Source organism: Pithys albifrons, chromosome 9 (genome assembly GCF_047495875.1).
Source record: "Pithys albifrons albifrons isolate INPA30051 chromosome 9, PitAlb_v1, whole genome shotgun sequence".
Classification (NCBI taxonomy): domain Eukaryota; kingdom Metazoa; phylum Chordata; class Aves; order Passeriformes; family Thamnophilidae; genus Pithys; species Pithys albifrons.
This window is the reverse complement of record NC_092466.1, coordinates 13,372,255-13,399,142: the sequence shown is the minus strand read 5'-3', so window position 1 is coordinate 13,399,142 and position 26,888 is coordinate 13,372,255. Positions and strand designations below refer to the sequence as shown.

General features: G+C 45.7%; 1 protein-coding gene across 3 annotated transcripts in view; it reads right to left on the bottom strand.

The window, feature by feature from the left end:
- SH3PXD2A (SH3 and PX domains 2A) overlaps positions 1–26,888 on the bottom strand; it is a 245,191-nt gene that overhangs the window by 162,322 nt on the left and 55,981 nt on the right. For all 3 annotated transcript variants that reach the window (XM_071563708.1, XM_071563710.1, XM_071563709.1), the window contains exon 3: positions 10,065–10,140. In XM_071563708.1, coding sequence (XP_071419809.1) covers positions 10,065–10,140 — 76 coding nt within the window. The remainder of the gene's footprint in view (positions 1–10,064; positions 10,141–26,888) is intronic.

Sequence of the window (26,888 nt, the reverse complement as noted above, 5' to 3'; positions counted from 1 at the left end):
TGCTCTGTGGGAAGAAGCAGGGGTACCTTATTAGCTTGGCTTTTTTAGCACAAGACCAAAAAGTGGGAAAGGAGGCCCAGGCAGGTGGTTCAGGAAAGGTCTTGGCGGTCCAGCAGCACATCACTGGCTATGTGATGCTGCAGGGAGCAGGTGGGTCAAGCAGGAGAGTATCACACTCCAGCAGAGCAGCTTCCACTTGGCAGACAGTGTCCTCTTTCCAGCTGCAGACAGTCCACTGGTGGCTCTCCCATTCCCTGTCACCATGTGCCAGAGCCAGCAGCAAGCAACTGCTTCTTCCTCCAGACCCTGGGAGAAGGGGGTGGCTGGGACACTGTGCAGAAGTAAATATTTACATAGCTGGGGCCTTCCTTCCTTTGCCCTGTATTTTCTCCCCTTCTTAAAATGTCACAGATCAGCTGTTTCCATAATTGTGCAGGAAATGAGTTCCCTGCTGGCTGGCAGCTTAACACTCACGTGTGCTGGGTCTACTGTGGCTGCACCACTCACCTCTGCTGCTGCCTCCTGCATCCACCCAGAAGCTTCAGAGGACACACCCAGAGGGGAGACGGGACAGTCAGGGATAGTCACAGCTGCATGACTATGGAAGTCCTTCTAACAGCTGCAGCTAGAGGAACTCCTATTCCCGGGACCACGGGTCCGATCAGGATCCCAGGAGACTCGACACTCTGTTTATGCCACTTCAGAGCAAACACCCAAACCAGACTAACACAGCTTCCTGCCTGCACACAGCAGTGAGTGCACTCAGGAAATTCAGGCATATTTCAAGCTTGCGACTTTTTCTTTGTTCTTCAGACAAAGCCTCGTTCACTGGAGATGTTACTAAAAGGATTATTATGTATAGGAGACTTCTCTTCCTAAGAGGAAATCTGCTAAACACACAAATCTGCATTTGCCCTGTTTTCTGGGAGGCGGGATTAAGACAGGAATGTTTTCCCTTCTGCTCTCTGCATCTAGTGATTTAAATAGACCAGTGGTGACGACATTGCCAAGTGGGAATAGGCACAAATGCCTTTACCCTGTACTCCAGTCTGATGGTTTTACTCCTTGCCTGAGAGGGTATCAAGCTATCCTGCATTTGGTGAGAAGAGTTGGAGGAATTTGGTGGGAATCACATCTAACACTGAACTCAGTGAAAAAAGTCTGTCCACCAGCTCTAACAACTCCAAAAAAACCCCATCAAGTGCAAACCATATTCAAATGTTTTGCTTATTCCAGGTCAGCTCGGTGCTGTTCAGAGCCCTGAATATGAGAAGGAATCTGCAAGTCTGAACTTGCCGATGCTTAGGATGTGAAAGCAGAAGGGATATAATTTTCTGCTCTTTATTTAGAGGTGGCAAAACCCTGATAGAAAATGACACGATTAAAGTGCTTAACTTCAGACCCACGGAAATTTGAGGGCAAACATTAATTACCTCAATCTTGAGTAAAAGCCTGGGGCCTGTATTAGCACCTCTCTGAATGAGAGAAGCTCAAGAGGATTGAATTTCCCACTTCTAGGATTTACTTTCCTTTCCTCATCTACCTACTCTTGGTTTCCTCTTTCTAATTCCCACATTATTTCCCTCTCTCTACATCAGCTTTCCCATTAAACAGGACTATACTCTAAAAAAAACAACCCACAGGGGAGTAGACACTGCCATGGGTTATTTCATTATAGTGAAAACAGATTCAGTTTGGCAAATCCCTGCCTGCAGTATCCTCTCACTCTGCTACTGAGTAGAAAGATCCCCTTATGAGTAAGGAGAAGAGTATTCATGAGAACCTGAAAAAAAGCTGCATTGTGGAGCAGGGAGGTCTGCAAACACACCCCACTAAAGAACATCAGCACCTGAAAAACTTAACAGATAGAAAAAATAAAGTAGGATAGATAAATCACTTGCCATCAAGCAGCAAATTCCCATGTTCATTGTTTCCAATCAACAGGAAAAAAATAATCACAACCTATTTTAAGCATGTGAGTACATAAATAAATCAGCTGGCCCAGCCAAAAGGCAAAGTGGACTGAAAACAGAGTCAAACTGAGACCTAGACTATTGCTTAGCTTTGAGTCTCAGCTGGGCTCTGCTCTCCTCAATTGCGCAGGCAGCTTAAATTCAAATACAACGAAGACAAGATCAGGCAGCTAAGTAATATCCAGAGGGAATATCTAGAGCCTGTGGGGCTGCAAAGCCATCTGAGTCCCTGCCAGGCTTGACTTCCATGTTAAAAAGCACTTTCATTGTATGGGCCATTTGTCGATGGATTGTGGGAAAAACTCAGATTTCAAACCAGAGATGAAGACAAGCAAACTCTCTACCCAGCCTGTGGGTTGAATGCAGAATGCTCTCAGACTTGCTACATACCACCCACTTTAGATTACAGACTTGGAGAGTTATTTTTAAAAAGTAATTATAGTAGTAGAGGGCACACTCATCTGCAACGGCTGCCTGAGGAAACAACGAGCCCAATGCAGCTTAAACTGCTTTTCAAGTCTATAATCATGTTTATTTATTGCCTTTAAAAACAAGAATCAAAATCCAACTAATTTCTGAGCGAAAATGTCTGTGTATTTCCCCAAGGAGTCCAAGCAGCTAGACTGCACTGAAAACCTGTCCTGGCCTTTCAGTCTAGCATCCAGCACTGCAAGGAAAAAACCAAAAAACCCAAAAAAACCCCAACCCATTAGTTCACTTCAAGCAAACCCAAGCCAAAATCCCTTTTCATTCTTTGTTTTCGCTTGAAACTGTGGCTTGATCATTAGAAAATTCTCATTAGAAGACTCAAATGGTCTAATGATCTGTGCTCTGCATGTGCTGATTTCTGCCTAGAGGTGGTTTCTGGGTAAGCAAAATACCAGTTCTTATCCTCTGTGAGAGGGGTGGGTGAAAGCCCCAGAAAAATATTCTGTAGGGTTTTCCTATTACAGCTGCCAGCGGATGGATTTTGGATCTGTATGCTGAGAAAAGACTCAGAAGAGACTGAAAGAGAGAGAAGAGGACCAGGTACTTGGTCAGATTCCAGCACTGTTATTTTTTTCCTCCTTTCTCTTCCTTTTGTAATGGAATCAGGCCCTTGGCTCACACCCTATTAATGCCCAAAGGCCTTCAGAAGGCCTGAGGATGCCTGTGAAACAGGCTCAGCATGCAAAGCCAGAAGGCCCCTGCACTCCCTTACGTGGGGCTCACTACAGCCCCCTCCTCAGAGGGCAGCTCTGAAAGCCCACTGGTTGTGCCTTCTTCAATAGGAAGCAGCCTAAGGGCATCCTATGACCTCATACTTGACAACTTGTCTTACAACCAGAAAAAGACTTAAACCCTAAAAATATCTCCATGGAGCCTAAAGAAAAGAATATGCCTGTTCTCCTCAAAATCAACAATCCTCCCACCGCCTGGCTGAGGAACAGCCACTTCCTCCCGGCAGCCCCTGGTTTTCCTTCAAGCCCAGAGCCGACAGGAAATCCATTCTCCTCTTGTGAGAGACAGGAGATGAATTTTCCACAATAGCTCTCCTAGCAAGGGAGAAAATAGAAAGAAACAATAGAAACCTCTAACTCAAACAATAGGAGCTGCTGAAGAGCAGCTCACCAGAAGCTTGGCATCACTCAGCTCCAAAGTAAGATGGAGGGGAAAGCTGCCAAGGGCCTTGTAACTGTCCTGCTAATACACCATCCAGACTCAAATGTAAGTTTGCATTACACCTGGAAGCTCTCTCTCCTCTCTGAGAACAGAGGCAGGAAAACTTAAAATACATAGATTAAAATGAAATTATATTGCCCTTTGAGTAGTGTGTTCAGTTCTAGACATCTCAGTTCAGGAAAGATATTGAGGTGCTGGGATCCAGAAAAGAGTGGCAACACTGGTAAAGGGACTTGAGCACAAGTCCTATGAAGAGAGGCTGAGGGAGCTGGGGTTGTTTAGTCTGGAGAAGAGGAGAGTCAGGGGTGATCTCGTCACTCTCTACAACTCCCTGAAGGGAGCTTGTAGCCAGGTGGGGGTTGGTCTCTTCTCCCAGGCAACCAGCAGTAGAACAAGAGGGCACAGGCTTAAGCTCTGCCAGGGGAGGTTTAGGTTTGGCTATTAAAAAGAAATTCTTTACAGAGAGAGAAATCAGGCATTGGAATGGCCTGCCCAGAGAGGTGGCGGATTCTCCATCCCTGGGGGCTTTCAAGATGAGACTGGATGTGGCACTGAGTGCCATGGTCTAGTAATCACAGTGGTGTTGGATCAAGGGTTGGACTTGATGATCTCAGAGGTCTCTTCCAACTCAGCTGTTTCTATGATTCTGTGATTATGGAGTGGACTTCAAAAACCTTTCCATAGCTGTTCAAGCCCCCAGGATCTCACACCACAGTGCCATGGGTCACCTCCCCATCCCCTAGCAGCTCCTCTGAGACGGGGACAGGGGACTGTAATGCTGCCTTATTGCAGGTGGATGGAAGAGGATGGGAGCAGAGCCCCTCCTCCATCTGAGAGTTTGTTGCCTCATATCCAGGAAACCACAGCAGAATACCTCAGGTATTTGTGTTACACAGGTACAGCTCAGCAAACCAAACACCTGAGACGCTATTATGTGCGTATATATGTGCCTATGATACCAGCAAGACTAATAGTGTATATTAAAGGAACACTGTTTCAAATAACTTAATTCACATTTTAATCTAAAAAGTAAAACACGACTTGATAATGTTATCTGATCCCTCCTGGGATTTTTTAATCTTTAAGCTACTCTTTGACTGGCTCTGAACTGCTACAATACTGTTCATTTCTGCGTAAGTCAGGAACTCGAAATTACTCCAAAGAAGAGTTAAAATCACTAACTTGTTGCTCTGGCTCAGAGTGATGCAGGACAGTATAATCAAAAATATGCATATAGAAATTTGCATATAAAATCCAGCTAAGAATTAGGATAGGGGAATGCATTTCCTTTTAAATGCCCTGCTAGCAACCACTTCTCTAAGGGCGAAAATAGCATGCAAAAAGAGTGCCTCTAAAATTTCTAAGGGTCTTCCTGAGCCAGTGTGCACCTTAGAGTCACCCTCACCCTTCCTTCCAAGGTGGGCAGAATAAATGTTAAAAAGCTTTTCATGCACTGATTACCACTGAAATGCAGCACCTTCAACAAAATTACACCTGACAACATCTAATTTTGCTGATCCTGGTCTTGATTTACACAGGTGGAACATGAATGGCTGGATCTGAAGGTCACTGCACTGATGGCTGTGTTAGGATGAACCCATATCTCTGCTTCAGCACAAGATCTCTCACCACTTTCTCCCCCAGCTCAGAGCAAAACAAAAGGAGCAAAGCTGAAACATACACAACTGGGAGGAAAAAAGTCCTGCTCTCATCACCATTGAGAAAACCCTGCTGTCGCAAACTTTCTGAAGCCTTTTTCCTCAGCTTCCTCTTGCCCAAAAGACAACATTGAAAAGGGGAGGGGAAAACACCCATACCCAACAAGCCAAACCAAAACGCAGACAATAAGCACCTGGGATGCAGTTCATCGGCAGATCTCCTTCTCCACTGCAGCCTGCGAGTGGCAGAAACAAAGGCGAAGAAAGTCCCAGCCGGCATTGGCGAGAGGTTATTCCCCATTCTCCTGCATTGTGCAAAATGGGGAGGCTCCTGCCTGTCGGCACCCCTCACCTGCCCCTGGTATCTGGGCGGTGCTGGGATGGCCGCCCGCGCCCTCTCCGACTGAACCTATCCCTTCCCGCAGCTCTCCTGACTCACGCATGGCACTAAGCTCGGCTGGGGCTCACTCCCCCGGCTCCCGCTTTGCTGGAGAACAGCCCCCAGCACACTTCAGGCTGGGAGAAAATGGGGCTTGTCTGGGAAATCGGGAGCCCTGCCCAGAGATTAAGCAGTCAGGCAAAGCCCTCCCAGCGGGGATCAACTCACCCCATTCCCACCCACTCTTGCTGGCAGGAGCAACGCGACAGAGCTCTGAAGCAAAAAACAGGGCTGAACTCGCACTACCTACAGGGATCTCCGCTGCCCTGTATTTGATGCCTGACCTTAAAACACCTCAGCAGGCACACCATGTGCTACTGTTGCCTTGGGGCCGAGGACAGAGAAAGCCCAAGACCCCTCTGAGATGGTGCTGGAGCATTTGTTTCTCTTCTCAGGGGGAAAGCAGGTCATCGGGCTACAGTGGGGCCAGGCAGTGGCTGAATCACATCTCATCCACCATGCTGGAATCCCTTCCAGTACCCTGGGACACAGCCATCAAGCTCTGCTGGCAGCGTGCACCCCCAAACAGATGGTTTCCTCTTTCATTGCCCTAATCCAGGGAGGAGGAAAACCTGACTGGGAAAGAGAAGGCGCCTCTCTGGCAGAGACCGGAGCCAGGCTGGGTGGTTGCTCCTGCAGCTGCCTGACCAAGCTGGTAGGGCAGCCTGTACTGACCCCCTGCAATCCCCCTGGGTAGGACTCAGGTTCCCAAGGGTAAGGAAAACCACACACACAAAGCAGTATCCTTGAGCGAGATGTCTCCCTCTCCAGGCAGCAGGAAAACTGCAGAGCAGCAACCCAGCAAGGATTTTCCCCTTCCAGCACATCCTGTGCAAAAACCTCCTGGGTTTTTTTCAGAGGGGATCAAAAGTGGTTTGAGTCCAGGCAGGGATCTAGCTGGAATCTGGGTTGGAAGTGCAAGGGGCTGCCATCATCAATGTCCAGCCCTCCATGACATGGAGAGCCCAAGTCTCTCTCCAAGTCGGGCTCTGCAGCCCAGTGTGACATGATGATTTCATGCCATGCAGTGTGTTTTCCCCAGGGCTGCACTTTGGAAGACACAGTGGAGCAAGAAGAGCTGACACCCCTCCAACTTCAGCTTTGTCTCCAGATGGCTCTCCCACTTAGTGCCAAAAGAAATGAAAAACAATGCAAGCCCTGGAGTCTTGGGTCAACCACTGCAAAACTGTTAATCCCAGTTGCATCACCCTGTCTCTGCCACTTGAATTGCCACTGTGCTCTTCAGAAGCTCAGCAGATCAGTCATCTCCTTCCAGCTGAAATTCCTTTATTAATTATCTCAAGACTCCTGAAATAGGAAGCCCAAACCCATAACCCCTTCTCTCTGCTGATGCAGATATAGAAATATCTGACAGAGGGAGGGCCAAACTTTGCATCCACAATACAAAGATTGCTCTTCAGTTATGCAACAGGAGAGATGATGGAGAATTCAATGCTTTGCAAATGGGCTCAACCAACAGCCACACTCAGCACTTTCCATCGTGTCTTCTTTGAGCAACAAACTATCTTTGGTCTAGAAAGGCATTTTTTCAGTGAATTTTATTCCAACTGTTCCACAGGCTTCCTCCAAAACAAACAAAAAAAAAAATTCATACCACCATCTATCAAAATCCTCTCTGGCCACCCCACAAACAGGGTTTTTTATGTGCTTTTCTTCTGCCCAACCTCCCCTGATGCAGACTTTTCCAACACTAAAAAGGGAAATCAGAGAGAAGAAATCAAAACCTCATGGGAAGAAGACAAAATGTGGAAAGGAGACGAAAATATCAGTTTTGCCCTCTTGGTATGGTTAATAAAAAATCACAGAAAAATTGAAGGCACGGACGTGAGTCTCATAGAAGTAATACAAAACTACAAAATTGTCCACAGGACATCTTTTACAGAACTACCTGGCACTGCTTATCATTTCCTTGCACCTCTTCATGGCAGTGAAAGCTGTAGAATTCTTACTTGTGTAAGAGGGAAGTAGGGGTAAATATATATGAAGAAAGAAATTGATAAAACTAAGATAAAGAGGAGAGAAAAAACTGAACCCAATATGCTATTTCTTTGGGGGTCAAGGCTCTGAACTCATTACACTTTTCTTCGCTTTACAGGTAAAAGGTTTCCAACACAGTCAAGTACTAATTATTATTTCAGGAGAGCACCATGGCATTGCTGACCAGGAGGAGTCACAGGATGGTCTATGTCAACTTCCCAAACCAGACAGGGTAGGGGCAGTTTGCACTGGCCTGCAAGGGGCACAGGCAAACCCCTGGCACTCAGAAGCCAGCATGCAGAGTCACTCCAGCTTGGCTGAATCAGGTCCATAATTAGCAAGACCGTAACATCTTCATAAAGTAGGATTTAAGTACAAACATCTGCCTTGCCATTTTTTAATTAAGGGAGTTTATAGCTAGGTATTCGTTTCCGTAATCCACGGCTCCAGCTGCAGAAATGCCATGCATATTCTAATTATGGCAGCTAGTTTATTTAAGGGAGTTTGACATTGTTTGACATTTAGCTGAGTCACCTTGTTCCTGGGGAAAGCAACAAGGGCTGTTCTGCAGCTCAACAAGAAAGAGGCAGAGATTTGATATCAAAAGTAGAACACATATCACAGAAATTTTAAATTAAATACAGCTGAGGTCTATTCTGTTCTGGCAACTCCTCTCTTTGGGACACCAAGTCAACCCAAATGTTTTCCAGATATAACTCTTCCCCTCAAGGACATGTGTACCATCTCTCTCATGTTCCTGGAGGTTGGGAAGGGTAGGAAAAGTTGTAATGGGCATATGGGGTTTATCTCACCCTCCCCAAATATCATACACCCATATATCAGGACACCCATCACTAAGATCTGCACAAAGACTGAGCAGCAGACAGTCATGTGCAGACAGCCAACATTTTTCTAAGAGAAAATAAAACAAATGTCAATACAGGAGGAACAACTGCTACCTGCAGACTGAGATTTTCCTACAGCACCTTGCATGAAGCCATCTGCACTTCTGTACAGTGCTTTCAAAGATCTCAAAATGTTTTTCATCAAGAAAGGCAGGCCAGCAGTATCCATTCTTAGCACACAGAGGTTTCACAAAGTGGCTCGTCTGTGAGCTTGTTTGTGACACAGCTGGAAAGACAGCCTACTCTTGGACTACTCTCATCCCAGATTGGAAATGGAAGGCAACACCACCTTCCCCCTGGCTGCAGAGGGTCTGAATGCATCACAGAACACTTCAGGGAGCAAACCCTGATCCTGGGAGTGCCTTCCACGAGATCAGTGGAGGCTGCCAAGCAGCTTGTTCTGCCCTACTGCAGTTTCAGTGCTTCTGTCATGTATTTGTGCTGCTGGCTTCCAAGTCTCTGCTTCCCTGCCAGTCCTGGAGCTGTGCTCACCACACATCTGGAGCAGCTGCTTTGCCCACAAACAGTGCTGGGGACCACACCACACTCCTGGACACAACTAAGTCCTTTTATCTCAGCTTCTCTTCACAGACCTTAAGGGAAGAGGTGGGGTCTCCTTTTTATAGCTAAAGACAGAACAGACCTTATAACAGGCTGAAAATACTCCACTTATCCTGGCAGGCAGTGCAGTGAGCTAAACTTTAAGCCAACAGCCAGAATTGTGCAGTTAGACAATAGAGAGCTGGCCAGAGTGTACACTTCCAAGAGCATGCTGCGGTCTGGCTCTTCTCCCCCATGCCATCCCCCTGCAGTCGCTGCTGGAAGAGGTCACATAGAAGTGTGTGCTGTTACCCTGAGGACAGGATATCCATCACGTCCAGGTCCTCTTCAAAAGGTGTCAGAGGGACAGTGGCTCAGGTCAAAAAGACAAGCAAATACCTTTTTGGCCAGCATTGCAGAAATCCTTATTTGCATTTAACCTTCCTTCAGTTTCCTTTATATCCCAGTGACAGCTCTTAATTATTCATTCCTTATTACACAGTAACACTACCTGCAGAGCCACAGAAACCAGGAATGACAAAGACTGACTCTGGTCTCCAGTGGCCTCCCAGTTGGTGGCCTGAGCTGGGGCTGCCTGTTTGCACCCCACAGACACAGCCCCCCAGAAGCCATCAAATCCCTTTGTGGGGTAGGGCACAAGTCAACCTGAATCTGAGCAGCTGATGCAAGATCCCTTGGGAGCCCTAAACACCACAACAGTTATTTTAGGAGGACGTGGAGGTCTGGCATCACAAGACTAGATGTATGAGCTCCCAGGGAAACAGCATTTATAAAAGTGGTCACAAGAAGTACTGGAGACAGTAGTTGGGGAATTGCAGTTCCCAGCTGCTCTCACTCATCTTATTTAGGGCTTTCCCCACAGCATTACCTGGTAGAAAAGGAATAATTCTTTGCTTGGGGTCTTTCTGGCCTCCTTCAATAGGGAACTTGTCCAGAAGCTGCATCTGTAAAGGAAGCACAACAAACATCTTAGGGGAAAACATGGACTGACTGCATAGGGATTAGGGGATCTCTTGGTTTGTGTGTGGTTTAAAACAACAGCAACTGCGGGAATTACTCTGCCTTGTTGCAGGGAAGCCTGTACATAAAAAGGTATGAGATAGTTCACTCCAAGAAAGCGAGGGCAAGTTTCTGGCAGTAGAGAGGAGCTGGGACAGGGTCCAGGCAGACATCTGAACCTGGCCTTGCTGCCGCTCTAAAATTAGCCTCATTATTTGTTACAAAACACACTCCTTGTCTCTAATCCACAGCCTGTGTGTGCTGGTGGAGACACAGGTTTTACCTGACCATGTGACAGACCACCCACCAGGCTAAAAGTGCTGTTCAAGCAACCAGATTAAAGTTATTTAATAAAACACCTTCTTCTTCCTTTCTGGCAAGACACTGCCCACTGCCCAAGTCCAGTAAGAAAGAGCACTCCTGTTCTCTCAGGGAGACAGAGGAGATGGAGTTTTGGGGAATACCTTCCACTGCAGTCCCCACATGGAGGACAGCAACAGAGAAAAGGCACCAGGGAGGAAGGCCTCAGAGAGCAGAGCATCCCAGAGAACACCAGCCCCATGAATGGCCAGAAAGCACAGCTCAAAGTGGGCTCATGACAAGCACCCTTCAGCACATGGTTATGGCATATGTGAACCAGAGTTTCACCCACAGCAGCTAAGATCTTGCCCCACCACCTTCCAAACCCAGCCCACCACAGCCATCTGTTTCTAACACACCCCTAAGGGCCATCCAGGCTCAGGATCCTGGTTTGCTGCAGACCTGCAACCAGCTTTCAACCGGAGGAGCTCAAACAGGTAATAATTAATGGCCATGCTCGGCATGCATGCCCACCAGTGACTTTGCATGGAAACAAGCCTAGGAAAGCTTGCTGATCTGACATTCCTAAATGAACTCTATAATATCTGTTTGGGTGATGAGACTGGATGAACCAGTAGGACTGAGGCTGAAGACCAGCTGAAAGGCCACGCACAACCTGAGACTGAAAGGAAAGATGCACCTGCTCCAGTGGCATCTTCACAGACCTGTTGAAAAGAGACTGACTCCAGTCCTTAAAACTGCCCTCCCGCTCACCCTCTGCAACCTTTTGCTCTCATTCAGCATGTGATGCTGCCAAGAAAAACATCCAAATCTTCACATTCTATTTTATTTCCCCCACTTGTCAGATGTATGGTGCAATGCTCAATACTCCCCTCCCTATACAGAAGTCCCAGCTCCCTTGGGCAGGGGGAACTCCAAAGGTCCTGCCAGCCCTGGGGCTCCTTTCCAACAGACCAGAAGAGACGTCTTTCAAAACACAGTCCACAGCCCCTGTGGCCTCTAAGGAAGGTAAAGAAGGAAAAGCAAGCAGTCATCCTACTTGTCCTTGCAGAACCCCTACCTCCTCACCTGAACCGCATCAACACAAATAGCCAAAGTAGCAGCAAAAGCTGGGAGGGGAAGAGATGCTCTTCAATCTGCATTTCATCTCATCAGTGCTACTTGTCCAACAGTGAGGGTGTGCAAGTTAACAGTGGTTTTGCTAACTCAACAGATTTCCCTGTAAAAATATTTTTTTGCTAACTTGGGGAAAAAACAGTCAGAGTTATTTTTCTAACTTTTTACTGTTTTTGTTTTAAGCCCACAGAATCCTTTTCCTCTTGTGCCGCACAGAAAATCTCCAGCATTTTCACCATATGGCACAGCAAACCAAAGATCAAGAGGAAACTTGGGAGTAGAAGAAACATCTGTGCAGGAGAAGTAGTTAAAAGATCCCACATGTTTCCCCATCAGGGAGTCAGCCTGGCAAATAAATAGACCGTAGCTTTGCGGATTGCTAGCTGACTTGCTTTTCTGCCTACAGAGACATGTTTCTTACTGAAAATGGGAAATTTTGTTTTCTTGTAGGTAGAGCTCCGGGTGTCTGAGGTCAGGCATGGGCAAGGGTTTTGTTCAAAGGAGAAAAGCAAGCAAAACAAAACAAAACACAAAAGGAGGGGGAGGGAATCCCCACTAACTGACTTGAAGCTTCACTGTTGCAATGCTTTTAGCCAGGAAGGCAATTCTCACTTTACTACGTGGTGACTGATTCAAGCTGGAACCGATACAGTCAAATTCCCATGGTTATTCTTGGAGTTAGATTAGCTTGGCTAATACAAGCCTTTTTAACCACATCAAGAGACTCACAACATGTATAACTTTGTGCTATTTATCTAAAGGGTGGATATCAGCAAAATAGATACAATAAACTGCAGCTGGAAGAGTTTGGCCAGCCTTTCCTAGACTATACTTTCAACCTCATCTCTCGCCTCCATTGGGAGGGTCTGGATGGCAGGGAGCTGGGAGAGATAGAGGCACTTAGGAGACCATCAACAAAATTCATGGGGACACAGCCTGTCCCAATGTAAAATCTCCAGGAAATATGGAAGATTTCTTATCTTCTTCAATGTATGAGGTGATATCCCAGTGGGAAGCCATGCACATGTTTGTGCAAAACTTAAGACAAGGCATAAAGTTGCTGCTCCTTTAAAAGGCCATACAAGACTGGGCACCCACGGAGAAGTGTGAGGTTGGGCATCCCTGCAGGAGTGTTACAGTCCCTCTTCAACTCCCTGCCCACAGACCACTTGCTTCTGGTGTGTAGATTGGTCCCTGGACCAATGTGTTGAGTCTGGAATGAATCTCTGGCATAACATGGAAAACACAACGGACATGAAAAGGACCTGAGCAAGGACATAACAGCACCCCAGCAGTAACACCCCTGCCTCCATGCCCAACTGTTCTCATCAATGCCTTAAAAACATACTCCCAGCATGACAACGTCCATACACATGAGTCTGAACTGCACAGAGAACCTGCAACACAGACCAGAAGGCAATGGCTGCTCTTCAGTTCTGCCATGCCAGAAACCCTTCTAGATGTTACAAAGTGTAGCAGAAGCACAGACTCTTCCTCAGCACTTTCCTGCACCCAGTTCTGCCATTCAAAGCCAGCGCAAGTTAGATCTAAAATCCTAGAAAAGCAGGATTCTGTATCCTCCTGCCCGCAGGAAAGGATTCAAGGTGGAAGATGAGGAAGAGACAGATTCAGGGGAAAAAAAACCCAACACACCAATGGACCTGAATGAAACATCTCAAATCTCCCAGAGGTGATGGGGTGTTCTGAGCCAACATTCAACTTCCCCACTTAGACAAGTTCTGATGAGCGGAGAAAAATGGAGCAGCTGGGAATAGAGTACTGAAACTCCTCCTGGTAGGCACACCACTTTCCTCACATGATTAACATACAAATACCAATAAACAGATTTTCAGTTCACCTAATTAGATGTCTGCAGAGCATCTGAAAGTCAAAAACTTTTATCTGTGACAAAAGTTTTTCCAGTAAAGGAAATAATTCTTGTTATTATTACAAATATACATGTGATTGATGAAAAAAACACCTTCATTTAATGCCCCAGGTTATTCTGCTTAGACACGGGCAGTTTCCACAAGCTGTTGCTCACATTTTTGATATATGACAGTTAACTTAGGGACAAAGTAATTCTGCTACCCGGAGTAAAACCATCCCGGCACAAAGAAAAATAGAAGTCTGGATGCAGAGCCCCAAAGGACTGAATTAGGCTGTAGCTGGCTTTGGGCAGACAAGAAAACACAGGTGGGCAATGCATTTTGCCAAACCTGGAGGAGTTCAGTTCATCTGCTTACAAGTATTAATATGTGAATCCCACCACAGAGGAACCTCCCAATTGTATGACTGGTGTGATGAGCAGGAAGAAACATGTTACCATGGCCCTGTATCACAGGGTAGAAGATCCGTTTGGAAACAGGGAGGGTATATGGAAACCGGGAAGTGAGCTTTGCATATATTCAGGCAGCATGTTTAGAGTCAGGCTGAACAAACACATCCCACTCCTGCTCCTCACACAGCAGATGCATGTCCACAAATAACTCACCACAAAATCACCTCTCCAGGCTTTGTCTTTCTGAACTGCTTTGGGTTTGTCAACAGCTTTCATACCCAAGTTCTGCACAGGGTTTTGCTTTCTGCTCCAAGCACCTTCCTTGTTGCTCCTGAACTAAACTTAATCATTTAAAAGACCTGCTGTAAACCTTGTGGTCCAGATTATGACTTTCTTACAGTTGTCAGAAGATGATCAGTATGATTAATCCCATTAAAAATCAAGGGTATTACTCATGTGAGCTACTCCTTATTAAAATGAAAACAGACTCAGAGCACTGGCTCACTCCACTCCTTTCTATTTGTTCATAACCATGAAATCACTTGACTTGTAAAAATAAAATAGGAAAACTTCATGGTTACAACTCAACAACTTCCCTGAGCATCTTCCTTCTCATCTCTTCTGCTGGAGGCCACTTTCCCTAAGAATGCAAATATGCTGTGAAGAAAGAGATGCTCCTACACATAAGAACAGTTTGGGCCCAGCAATTGACAGCTGGTGGCATCTGTGGTCACTTCACATCAGTTCTGCTGTGAAAATAAGATTCCACCCCTTGTCTGTCTTGTAATGGTAACACCTGGTTAAAAACCTTAACAAAGAACAACAAGCACCCCTTGGGATGCTACAAGAGCACCTCTGAGGATGAGAAGCCAAGCATCTTCTTGATAACTATTTACTTATTATATTTTACATATCTTGGTTAAATTTTCATAAAAGCACATTTCTTTCTGTTGTAGATATAGGGACTTATAACACCTGAGACTAAGGGTGACTTCTCTTTAGCAGGAGAAAATTTTACTCTGCTATAAACCAACCAGTGCAGGGGACATGAATGTATAAACTGTTCAACGGTTTGACCCTGTACCATTTGCCAGCAGGAACTTTGTTCCTTGTTTGGTCTTGAGGTTTTGGAAATTTATATCAAATACAACTCTCTGAAATTAATCTACTGAGACAGTTACCTGACCTCCATGTATGCCTTACACTGCACACTCTAGCTGGGATCCTGCTGGGTTATTAGTTCCTTCTCTTCCTTCCTTGCAGTAGTTTTAACTCCTACAATGAGAAGAGCAAAGTTCTCCACACCTCTTAAAATAAGCAAATGAGGACACCCACATAATCTGTAGTGTGGGTACCTTACTGGTTCCTTTTCAAGTGGATGTAGGTTTGCCATGTGCAGTTAAAAACAAAGCTCCGCAGTAGGTCAGCACTGCAATGACGGGAAATTTAAACATCCTGAGAACAACTTTCATCCAAACCAGTTAGTTTGGTCAGCAAAACAACATCCACCATTGCAAAATGATGGACTCGACCTTCTGCAGAGAGAGACAAGGCCTCACTCTGCTTCCAGCATCTAATTTACTTGTGTGCCAGAGAAACTGCAAATGGAAATCAAACCACGACCAAGAGCAGCAGATATTTTTGAAAGGTGTCTCCAGAAACCCCAGTGAGTTTGCCACCTTACTTTTAGTCACTCAAGTGATCCCAAGACTACAGCTCTTCCTATACTGAGTGCCAAGATGTATATTAGCTTCTCTGTTTTCAAGTGGTCATCAGAAAATGAGTTTTTCAATAAAATTAGGCAAGCAAACGATAATGTTAATTTAGCCACTGCTGGACTTGAAAGATAAAGTACATGCAGACAGCCAAGCATCAGGCACATGGTGACCCCAGCTCTCAGTGATCCCTTCTCACAAGGCTGATCTGAGGTCGGAGTCCCTAAGCTGGAAGAAAAGGGCTATAGCCAGCTGGGAGATGGGGAAGAGGAGAGGAGGCACCTGTACATGTATGAGGTTGTGTGCACACTTAGAGTCTGCCAAAGAAACTGGTAGAAAAGCAAAGATACTACCAGGAATCTGAAACTAGTGAGGACGGAACTCACACCCTCAGCAGGAAGGGTTGGTTAAGGGCATCTGCAAATCAGAAAAGGTTGAAAGTCCCTAAGGCAGATAATGAAAGTTTAGATGAGAAGGGAAGGTAAGATACCAGAATAGGAGTTATTAATTAAACCCCTGAAGAGTTGCAGCAATTTCCTTTCATTTTGAAGCTGAAAACCAGCTGTGCTGCTCACTGACAGGACTGATGGTTTCAGCATCATCAGCTATATTCAGCTATATTTTGAATCATAAGCCACATGATCTGCAAGAAAAATAATGGCCAGAATTGGGTTGAATTCTGTCATCTGGCAGAGTTTTCCCATGAATAAATCTCTGGTCCTGTCTCTGCTTTTGCACCTGTACAATGTGAGACAGATCTCAGGTAGATGGCATGAAATTTAAAAAGGGATCCTGCTCTCCATCAAAGGCCCTGAGTCTTATGCCTCAGAGCAGTAGTCAGAGACTACATTCAGAGGAACTGTACTCATCTAAACCCAGCAAAACTGAAGGAAATATAAGCACTATTGTCAGTGGTTTTCAGATATGCATATTCTCTCATTTGTGGGTTTGTCCATCTGTAGCATATTCCCCTGAGCAAGAGAGTGGAAAACACAAGAGCCCATCTCCACAGATTCACCTTCTATACACTGGTCTAGAGAAGATCACTTCTTCAATGGTTTGATTTCAGGATAGGTTTTCTGCTAAGATTAATCAGTGGAGCATTCATGATGTGAATGGAAGGACCTGATTTACTCCAGTTCAGGACCATACCTGCTGAGATCAGTGATGGAAGGACATGCATGGCAGGGAGTGAAACCACTGCCCTTGGGACAGATCCCTCTGCCGGATACAGCTGTTAGAGAATTTTCTCTAGAATGTGGGTCACACTGAACTTCTTTCTATTTCTCCTCTGTTTCACCCTCTTTAAGGAACAACAAACAAATTCACTCTCACAGACACAAGACAGCAGGAGGTCTGCCTAACTCCCACACCTTCAAAACTGGCCAGAGCAGAACTATTCCGAGCATAACATCAACTAGCAAAAGTTTGCAAACTACTTGGAGAACTTTGAGTGAGAACATGGAACAGCACAGCCCATCTGTTAGTCCCTCAGATGTATAACTGACATCTTACACAGCAGAAGGAGGTGAAACTCCATCTCTTCCTAAAGCAATAACAGGTTTCGCAATGCAATAGAAATAATTGCATCAGGCAGTCAGTGATATTGGCTCTCTTGTGAAGCTACATGATGCCACAGCATGCAACAGAAGTGCAATAACTCAATCCCTGAAAAGCAGCAGCAGGAACTGTTTTCCTTTTATTTTGAAAGAAAAAAAAAACAGCAAAAATTGTCCATATAACTAGCTGACATGCCTGACAATTACAGCATTATAGGATATGTTCTGAATTAAATATAGTGTGATCAGTGAGAAAGTCAAACAAAAGCAGGAAAATGCATACAAAAAAAAAAAGAGAACAGACATTTACAGTATGGTGTAATCCCCAAAGGGAAAATGCCTTTCTCAGGTCTGAGAATTTCCAGCAAAAATCTTGGAAACCTTACAAACCTCTCAGCATCCAAGTAAAACAGCCAGGGGAGAAGAAGTGGGGAGCAGAGACTGGAAGTCTTTCCCCAACATGATCCATCAAAACAGGGAATGCTGTTTCCCAGCTGAGACATTTAGTATTTTTCATAGAAAAATGCAGCTTTCTCTAAAGGCTCTGCAGAACTAGCCCAGCATTTGTGGCTAACACAGACTGGCAAAACATTTGGAGATGCTGGTTTGGGATAACAGAGGCACTTGGTGCATCTCTGAAGAGATTCTCAGAAAGCCCACACTGTCCTTTCATAGAGCAGCTATTGAAATTCTCCTGCCAGAAGCATTTTCTTTCCCCAGTGCTAAATTAGACTGGCCTCATCCAACTTAACCACCCTGGAAGATGCTTAGACAAAGGCTACTTCATACTTCTCCATCTGTCCATGGTAATTTTATGTCCCCTGTTGCTCTGGTAGCTACAGTGGATTTGTCCCAACACCATCCCTGGGAAGTAAGGCCATACCACAACTCCTGTTTTAGAGAGGCACAGAGAGATGAATGCTGCAGTTGTGTGGCACTGCAGGGTCATGCAGAGATGTCAGAGCCATGCTGATGCCATGTCCCAGCAGGTCAATTAGCTTCTAAGAAAGGCACATAATTTTGTGATGGGCTGCAAGCATTTTGCCATTTTTTTTCCCAACAGCTGGCCACAGACAGCCCACATGCTGAGACTGCACAACCTGGGCATGCCCTAAAAGGCCCACTGCAGGTCACAGTGAAAATCCTGGCTGAAAAGAACTAACATCAACAGAAGAGCATCCTTCCTTACATCCCACAACTTTTTTATCCTTACAAAACCCACAGGTTTCAAATGTTTCTTCAGACTGTGCATAAGCATCAAGAGACCAGCATGCTCCAGGGACACATGCTGCAGCCATAGTGCCCTTGGACACTGAGGGGAGCAGGACCTGACAGCAGGCCTTCAGACAGCAACAGAACTGGATCTGGCAGCTCCATCAGAGCAGAGGTTGCAGTTTTAAACACAACAGCAACTCCAAGAGCTTCACTGAAAGGGACCAAAGCAAGAAGGTCTTTTCCATTAATCACTGCTTCCTTCATTACCTGGGAATTTAAAAAAATATTTACCTTCCACACTTCTTGAAATCTCAAGCCTTTCAATACAATGATTGAAATACAGTGATATTTTAGGGTTTATTGGTGGACTTACTGAGCCATTCCAAAGGCCTTACAATGGAAAGGGTACAAGTGTCTAAATCCTACCTGAATTTGTGCAGGTGGAGCAGCTCAGAGCAGCCCAAAGGCTGGGTGGGTTGGTGGATGCCTGCAGGGCTTCAAACCCTCTGATCTTTAGGAAACCTCTGACAGCAGCATCAAACTGCAAGCAGGGTGCTGGAGGGAGCATCCTAAAAGCAGCTCGGAGCCATTAACAGGGTGCTGCTATTAACTGCACCCTTGCTGCTAGCAAAAACACACACTAGATGTTGCCACCATGATGCACAGGCTGGTTTGGTTTTGCCTGTTTTGTTCAGTGCTGTCAGATCATCCAAGGAACAAAACTCCTGATCTGCTCCACAACATGATAGACTTAGAATGCATCTTGTGAGTTCTTCATTTAAGGGGCCCTTTGTGTGCCAGCGTGACTCCTCCTGGGTTCAGGCAGCCCCTAAAAGTACTGAGGGTGTCAAGGGATGGAGAATCACACCTGCTACACAGTGCACCTTTCCTTACTCTCTCTTATAAAGTGGTAAGAGTTGACTACCCAGCCAGATCCCATCTTTGCATGTGATTTTGTTTGAACTGGTGCAAAGCCTGGCACAGAAACGCTCTGAAACCCAATTTATACACCGGATGGTCCTTGAACTTGCAATCACAGAATTCATCCTTAGAGAGTCCTCTGTTGTTCACACAGCGGTGACCACAGTTTTAACAAAACCTTGTTAAAAACACACTCTTACTTAAATTGGTAGTTTTGTGAGTCTGCAAGACTCCCCCCTGCATACATTGATATGAGAGAGGTAAGACGTTAGCTCCAAAGGTATGAAACTTAATCTCTCTGTTTTCATAATCTACATCTTCTCTACAGCCTGTTAGCTCTGCTTGATATAGTGTCCCCTGGAAACCATGAGTCACTTCAATATTGGAAACAGAAACAATAGCTCTGAACACAATGGTACATTTTATTTCAGTAACTCCATCTGAAATGGTATCTACTCATGTCCATAGGACACTTCTTGTAGCTCTGGAGAGAAGGGGAGAGCAACCACCCAGCTCAGTACAATGAAGAAACTGTGCCAAGCACAACATAACCACAGGTTTTAACTCCACGCTGGGAGGAGACTCTTTTGTCTTCTTTTCTCCCTCTCTCCAAACCCTGAGATGTTTTGCCTGCATATCTGGTTCCAAACACGTGTGTATCTCGTCTTTGGAGGGATTTAGAAAGGAGTACAGACAACAAATCCCACTGCCTGAGCAGACAGACAGAGCTGCACATGTAACGGATACCTTGCTCCAGGACTCCAGGGAGGTAAGCAAGCAGGACAGGCAGGTTCCAACAGTTCAGAGCCAGCTGCCAGCCCCAGCATGGGCCCTTCAGCTCAGACACTGCCTGGCCTCGGGTGCCATGCCAGCATCTCCCCAGGATGCTCATCTAGCATGTAGGGACAGCAAAGGTGTTCAGTGTGTGGGAAGGACAGACTCCAAAGCATTGGTTGCCCAGCTGGGCTTGCAGTGCAGGAAGTATTTACATGCTAGAATATGATGTAAGAACAAACCTCGTCTTGCAACAACCTGTCCTTACTGGTGCCTATTGCAATGGCAAAAGGTTTTTCTCTGTAGAATTATTTCTAGGTAGGGGAGAAAAAGTCCATGGGTATCAGAAAAGCGGTTTTAAAGGCACCTTCCATCATTAGCACAATCACACAATGCAAGTACCTTTGCTGCACACTCAAACCCATGCCAGCTCCTTCCAACCCCTGCCCCAACACATGGCATGAACAACATTCTCTCTTTAAACACAAAAGGGGAACTTGAGTAACACGGGTTCATAAAGCCCATGCCCAGAAGGAGGAACACAGGGGACCTGCAGAGCTGTCCCAAAGGGCTGTATAGATGGACCAAAACATGACGGAGGACTCCACTGGAAGGAGGGACAACATGTCCTGTAGAACAAACACAACCCAGCACCCTAAGAAGGGAGGCTGGGGCTAAAACCTTGGTCTTGTAAGTACAAGTCTGCCTGAGGAGCCTTGTTAATTTAATTGAGAATGAAAGCAAACCCTGGGAAAGTAGACTGGTTTGGACAGCAGCCATGGCGGCTGCGCGTGTACTGCTCGGAGTCGAGTGGGCACTCCAAGTGTTTACAGGGCCTCTAAGTTACACTCCACATGCTCGAGCGTTACTCCAGGATTTTCATTCAGATAATAATCATCCATCTCTGGATGTGTAGCTTATGGACCAGATGGTATTCTGTGTATTATACCAACTAATCACATGTAATATTTGGCAGGGTATTAAAAGCATCGATGGAGGTCTTTGACAACAGTAGGGGATATTTTTGTCTTTTTTTATCTCAGTAGCTTTTAAGTGGTGCAGGCACATTGTCAAGAAACGCTTCTGGGGCTATGACTTTTCCAAACTTGCGGACAATAAAACTGCTACAAATTGTGATGGACAAACAGCACATGGAATCAGATGCTGGTATTCAGGAGAAAAGGGACTCCTTCCAGCTCCATCCTCCCCTCAGGAGGTTTCCAGCCTGTATCCCTGCCTGGTGGCATTTGCAAGACCTGACAGCGAGACTCTGGTCAGCAGTGCCAGGTGCAAAAGGCACACAGTACACTGTTCCCTACCACAGGCAACACAGAGCTGCCTTGAAGGCCAGAGCTGTTGTGCCTGACCCTGTTGGGGCAGTGGCTTCCTGAGCTTTAAGCCAAGGGTAGCCACAGAGCCACATGGTTTGAACACCAGCACCAGTTGCTCCATAGGCAATTGGCTACATGTCCACCTTGCCAGTGAGCATCCAAGCCTGTTCTCCTCTGGCAGATGCTCTTCCAATAACATGAGGAGCAGTGCAGCATCAGGAACAGTTTGTACATAACTAGCCATGCACTCAGCTGTAAAATGAAAACACAAGTGTTCTCCAGCCTGCCTGGCCACACATGTAACCCACAGTGGCCAGCTGAACGATACACAGGGATTATATGATGCAACATGTGCTTGGGTGATGCAAGGAGAGGGTGCTTGGGAAAGCAAGCCACAGGAAATCAGAAGCCACAACTCATCCCATCCAGCAGCTTCTTCCCAAACATTTCTGAGGGCAAGAAAGTGCTTTGAAGATCAGGCCAATGTCCATCCAGGACAAGACCAGTGAAGATGCAGATTTCTGTGCCTTTTCACATCTTGTGACCAGCTTTAGAAGCTGGATGGGGCAGACAGGCAGGGCAAAAAACACAACAGTCATTTGTGCCCTGCTAGGCACTGTGCATGCATCCAGGGCAATTTTTCATGCTCCCTGTAAATTTACACTTGTCTATTCTGTCCTCTCCATCACACAAAGCCACAATAAAGAGACATCAGAAGAATGCCTAGATTGTGGAAACATCCTCACAAAAGTGCTGGGAAGTCCAAGCCTAACCAACAAGCTGCAGGTACCACACAGCTCTCTTCTGCCATACCCCCTGGCTCAGGCAGGGAATTAACATTTCACAGATCCCCCCTGAAATTGGACAATAATTCTTTGTCACAGAAAACATCCAGGAAAAGAGTAACTTGCATCAAAGAAATTCAGGCCACAGCCAGGCCCTGGAATTCCCTTATGAGCAGCAGTCAAGCTGTCTGATAGCACTGCAGTGTCAGACCTGGCTGTTGGTTTTGTAAGCCCACATGATCCTTGTGTCATCTATAGGGTTCTTTATCTGATCTGCCTTTAGTGCATCAGTGTTATGGCTGTAAGGGATCAGGTCTAGAGAGCTGCCACTTCAGCTGTCTGCAGAGCCTAGCATAAAAGTTTAATTAAATGAATAGAAAAAAAGATAGCAAGAAAGAAGTGATGAGAGGAGGAGGTGGGAGGAAGAGCAACATATCAATTGCTTTCTACCAGGGCACAAGCAACTTCAAAACTTAGGTTACACATATTACCCTGCCAAGAGTAAGAAAAATTTCAGAGCACAGAATGGTCTGTTTTCCATTAGAAAGCAAGACACCAGCCTCCTGGAAGTACAGCTACTGGTAACCTTCCTTCATTATCAAATATGGACTGAAAAGGCATGGGAGGGCAGAAACTGCACTCCCATGGCCAGTGCAGGAGCTGCTGTTTGCCAGCAACTCAGATGAAAAGTTTTCATGCTTAATTAGGGCTTCCATTGCCCTAATCTGGAGCTGCTGCATGTCTCTCCATGAGGTCAGATACAGGAGAACATTGCACCAGCCAGAAACGGAAAAAACCTGAGAGCGGCTTAAGAAATAAAACTCAGAAGAAATTTTCTCCACTGGAACAGGTGCAGAGATGTGATTATATGGGCTTCAACACACGGGCTTTCAACACGGCCTGAGCGTTACACTGCAGATCCAATATGGTTAAGGAGGCTTTGAAATCTCACCCCTGCTTTGAACCTTGCAGATTAGTATCAACCTGGAGAAGGATATTAACCTGGAGGAAGATGCTCATGTTTCGAAAACAAGTGCCAGCAGGTGAAAGGGCCGGCAAAGGGGCTGTTCTCCATTACAAGGGGAATTGCAAGAGCAGCTTAGGCAGGCAATCTGCTTGCCTGCATGTGGGACTGAACAGCATTAAACACTGCAAGTACAACAGAGCCTTGAAAATGAAAACAAATTTCCCTTCTTAGTCGTCCTGAGGCACGAAGCAAGGCAAACCACCAGACAGCTTCACTTGCCTTTCTGTTAAAATGAGCAAAGGAATAGGATTCATACATCAATGCTTCTGCTGACAGATGGGCTGACACTGTAATAGTATCTCATCTACTTAAAAGCATCTCTCAAATGTCAAAGGTAGAAAAAGAACTCCAGACTTTATATCCTGAGTCTGAATGTGTCCCTCGAGGTATTGCTTCCATATTTGAACCATGCAGAAAGAACCTATTTCTATCATCAGACAGGAACACAGAGAAAGAAGGAAAAACTAAGATGAGGAAGAGATACTGCTGGAGGCTTATGGAGTTGATTCTTAGCATTAGAGTGATTTGCAGGAGTCTGACAGTTCTGGGACATGTGCAAGTGCCCTGTGTGCTTGCAAACAGATGAAAAAACAATGAAACGAAAAGCAAAGAGAAGGAGCCAATTTCTGCAAAATCAATTATTTCTAGGACGCAAAGACTCTCTTTTCCATGCTTTGGCACTTCATGCAAAGGTGACTTTTCTTCATGATGCCACTGGATTTTCAGGCACAACAAAATTTCCTTCCCAGGGAAACCTCTCTTACACTTGCCCTCCCAGCTGGTAAGTCTGCAGGAGCTATTAAGGTGCCACACTTAGAGCAGTGAGCATACAAGGATTATGTAACAATGAGTAACTGCAAACTGGCTTAAAGTCTTTACTGAGAGAGTGGTCAAACACTGGAACTGGCTACCTAGAGGAGTGGTCAATGCCTCAAGCTTCCCAGTACTTAAAAGGCATTTGGACAATGCCCTTAACTTGCTTTAACTTTTGGTCAGCACAGAAGTGATCAGGCAGGTGGACTACATGGTCATTGTACATCCCTTTCAAAGAAATACTCTACTGTAATACTGAAGGCCTGTAGGATAGATATACAGCAAGAATTTCCATATTTCTGGTGTTCAAGATTGTGACGATCTCATAAGATGAGAATTTTCTGTAAACTTTTACTGTCCTTGGAGCAGAACCCAATTCCTAGGACTGAATCTAAAACTCTCCGTGAGAACCAAATGATCAGTCTGAGTTTTGACATGACCACAGTCACTGCTGCATCTGGACACCTGACAGTCATGAATTAAGTTTTATCCTCTCGAAATCCATGGGAGATGAACGCCCTTTCAGAAGAGGGAATCCAAAGCACAAATCTCTAAAACTCTTCTGCTTTAGTAAGGCCACAAAAAAAAAAATACAGTGTTCTTTCTTGCAGCTCTTTCGGTGCTTTAACCGCTCTTAGACAAAAGGCCAATACACATTATGTGCCTTTAGCCTAGGAAGGACAACAGAAGTACAGGAGATCGCTTGCCACCCTCGTGTAGAAAAACAGCCCCACATAGGGGTGGGCTGGGACACATGGAAGTGGTGACTATAACCTTCCCTGCACCAAGCTCTGGCTGCTGATTTCCCAAAGGCAAGGAAACAGACATTGTCCAGCCCAAGTGGTTCAATCCTGAAGTCTCCCTTCCCAGCTGTCCCCATGTCCCTTCCCTACATTGCTAAAATACTGCTGGCAAAATTACACATTTATCTCAAAGGAGCTCCCAAGCTTAACTAATCATGATGAATAAAGGGATTATTTCCTTCTAGTTATATTCATGAGGGCTTGCAGCTTCTCAAGGTTTTTCTAGCCCCTAACACCAGAGAGATGTAGCTCCATTCAAAACTGGTATGTGCTACTGAAATACAAATAAATTAACATGATGGAAGAAAAGAGGGAGTTTTCCAGTCTGAATATTGGCTTGAGAGCCTGATGTATTTGAAATCAATTTTTTAAAATATATTTAAAGGGCTCTCTTTTATAGAGGGACCTTGTTACAATGTGGAAAATTCACAGCTCCCAACATCAAATCATGGGTGGAGGGAGTCTGGAGTATGAATTAAAAATAATGTGGTTGTTTGCAGAAATTAGCGGCACCAATTTAAATCCACACTTCCCTCCCTCCTCAAATAATCACCCTGTGAACAGAGGCGGTTTATGGAGCCCTCTGGAAAATGTTTCTCATGGCCTCCATTCCGAACCTGAAATAAAATACATTACATCGCAGCAAATACTTCACCAGGGTGCTGCTCTATCTTCCCCCCAACCCACGCTCCCATTTGTTGCTAATTAAATGAAACAGCAGGTGCTTAGACCACAAGCACAGCAGGGCTGGAGCGAGTGCAGTGATTAAACCCCCCTGGAATGTCTTCTTGGAGAGCTTCATCTTTCCAGGGACTGGACTGTAGGAGGAAAGATGAGATTAGGGCCGAGGGCTGGGTCAGTCTTTGGCTGCAAGCTCCTTGATCAGGGGGTGCTTTCGAAGGACAACGGATCACTAGAAACATCAGGTTTCTGGTAAAGATGCTGCTCCTCTCTGTTTTGCCAAGCCACCTTTCCAGCATCCTTGCTACAAGGTGCAGGCGACACAGCATGCTCTGCCTCTGGGCTGGAGAAATCTCCTTTTTCATCCAGCTGAGAGCCATCATCCCAGTGCAGAGCAGCCTCCCCCATACCAAGGCATGTGTGGGCACTTCAGATCTTCGGACATGATTAGCAATGCAGTCCCAGGGGCAAGAAGCGATCCCAGCCTAGCCCTGGGTGAGACCAGGGAATGAATACACCACAAGCCAGGGTGTCAGAGCTGGCTGGGAAACTTATTGGCTGTGTCTGAACACACCACACACCAGGTCATGCTAATGAGCTGTTCCTAGTTGCCAACCAGAGCAAATGGATGCAAGCCCAGACAATTTTTTGTAACACTAATTCATTCTTTGGAACATGTTCTTACACCATGACTCCTGACATTCATTTATCTGCTTACTTTTGTGCTGCCATCTCATCCACAGGTACTCTGGGGACAGAGCATGGACTGGACCCACTCTGTTTCCTTCAAGTCAAAAAAAAATGACCCTAGCTGCCACCAATGCCATCATCAAGTCTCACTTCCTGACACCAGTCATTAAGCAAAACAAAGGGCAAATGCTTCTCTGTTATTGACAGAGGATAGACAATGCTGTAAGAAATGGAGAGACATGGAGCAAGGGGCATTTACAGGAAGCCAGAGCTGAGCAGTGCATCAAACCAACTCTCCCCTGCATCCTCCTCTGGGGCCTTCTTGTTTCACCCCAGCAAAGTCTTTTCCCTCCTCCCCATGCACTCCATCAACAGCCACGTTTCCCTCCCATCCCAGCATGCCAGTCTCACGCTGGTGACCTCCCATGGAGACAAGCTGGGTTGACTTTAAACACCCAAAGAGCACCAGTGAGCACTAACGCAAGGGGACCCTAAACCAGCTACCAAATACGATAACATGGTACAGGTCTGGAAATAAACTCCTTGTCCCTTCTGCAAATTCCATTCCTGACCACAAGAGTCCATGGGACCAGGACGTAAACCCAACAAAAAAAGCACTATTTATATTTCTGCTGAGCACTTCACTTCTCTTTGGTCACTC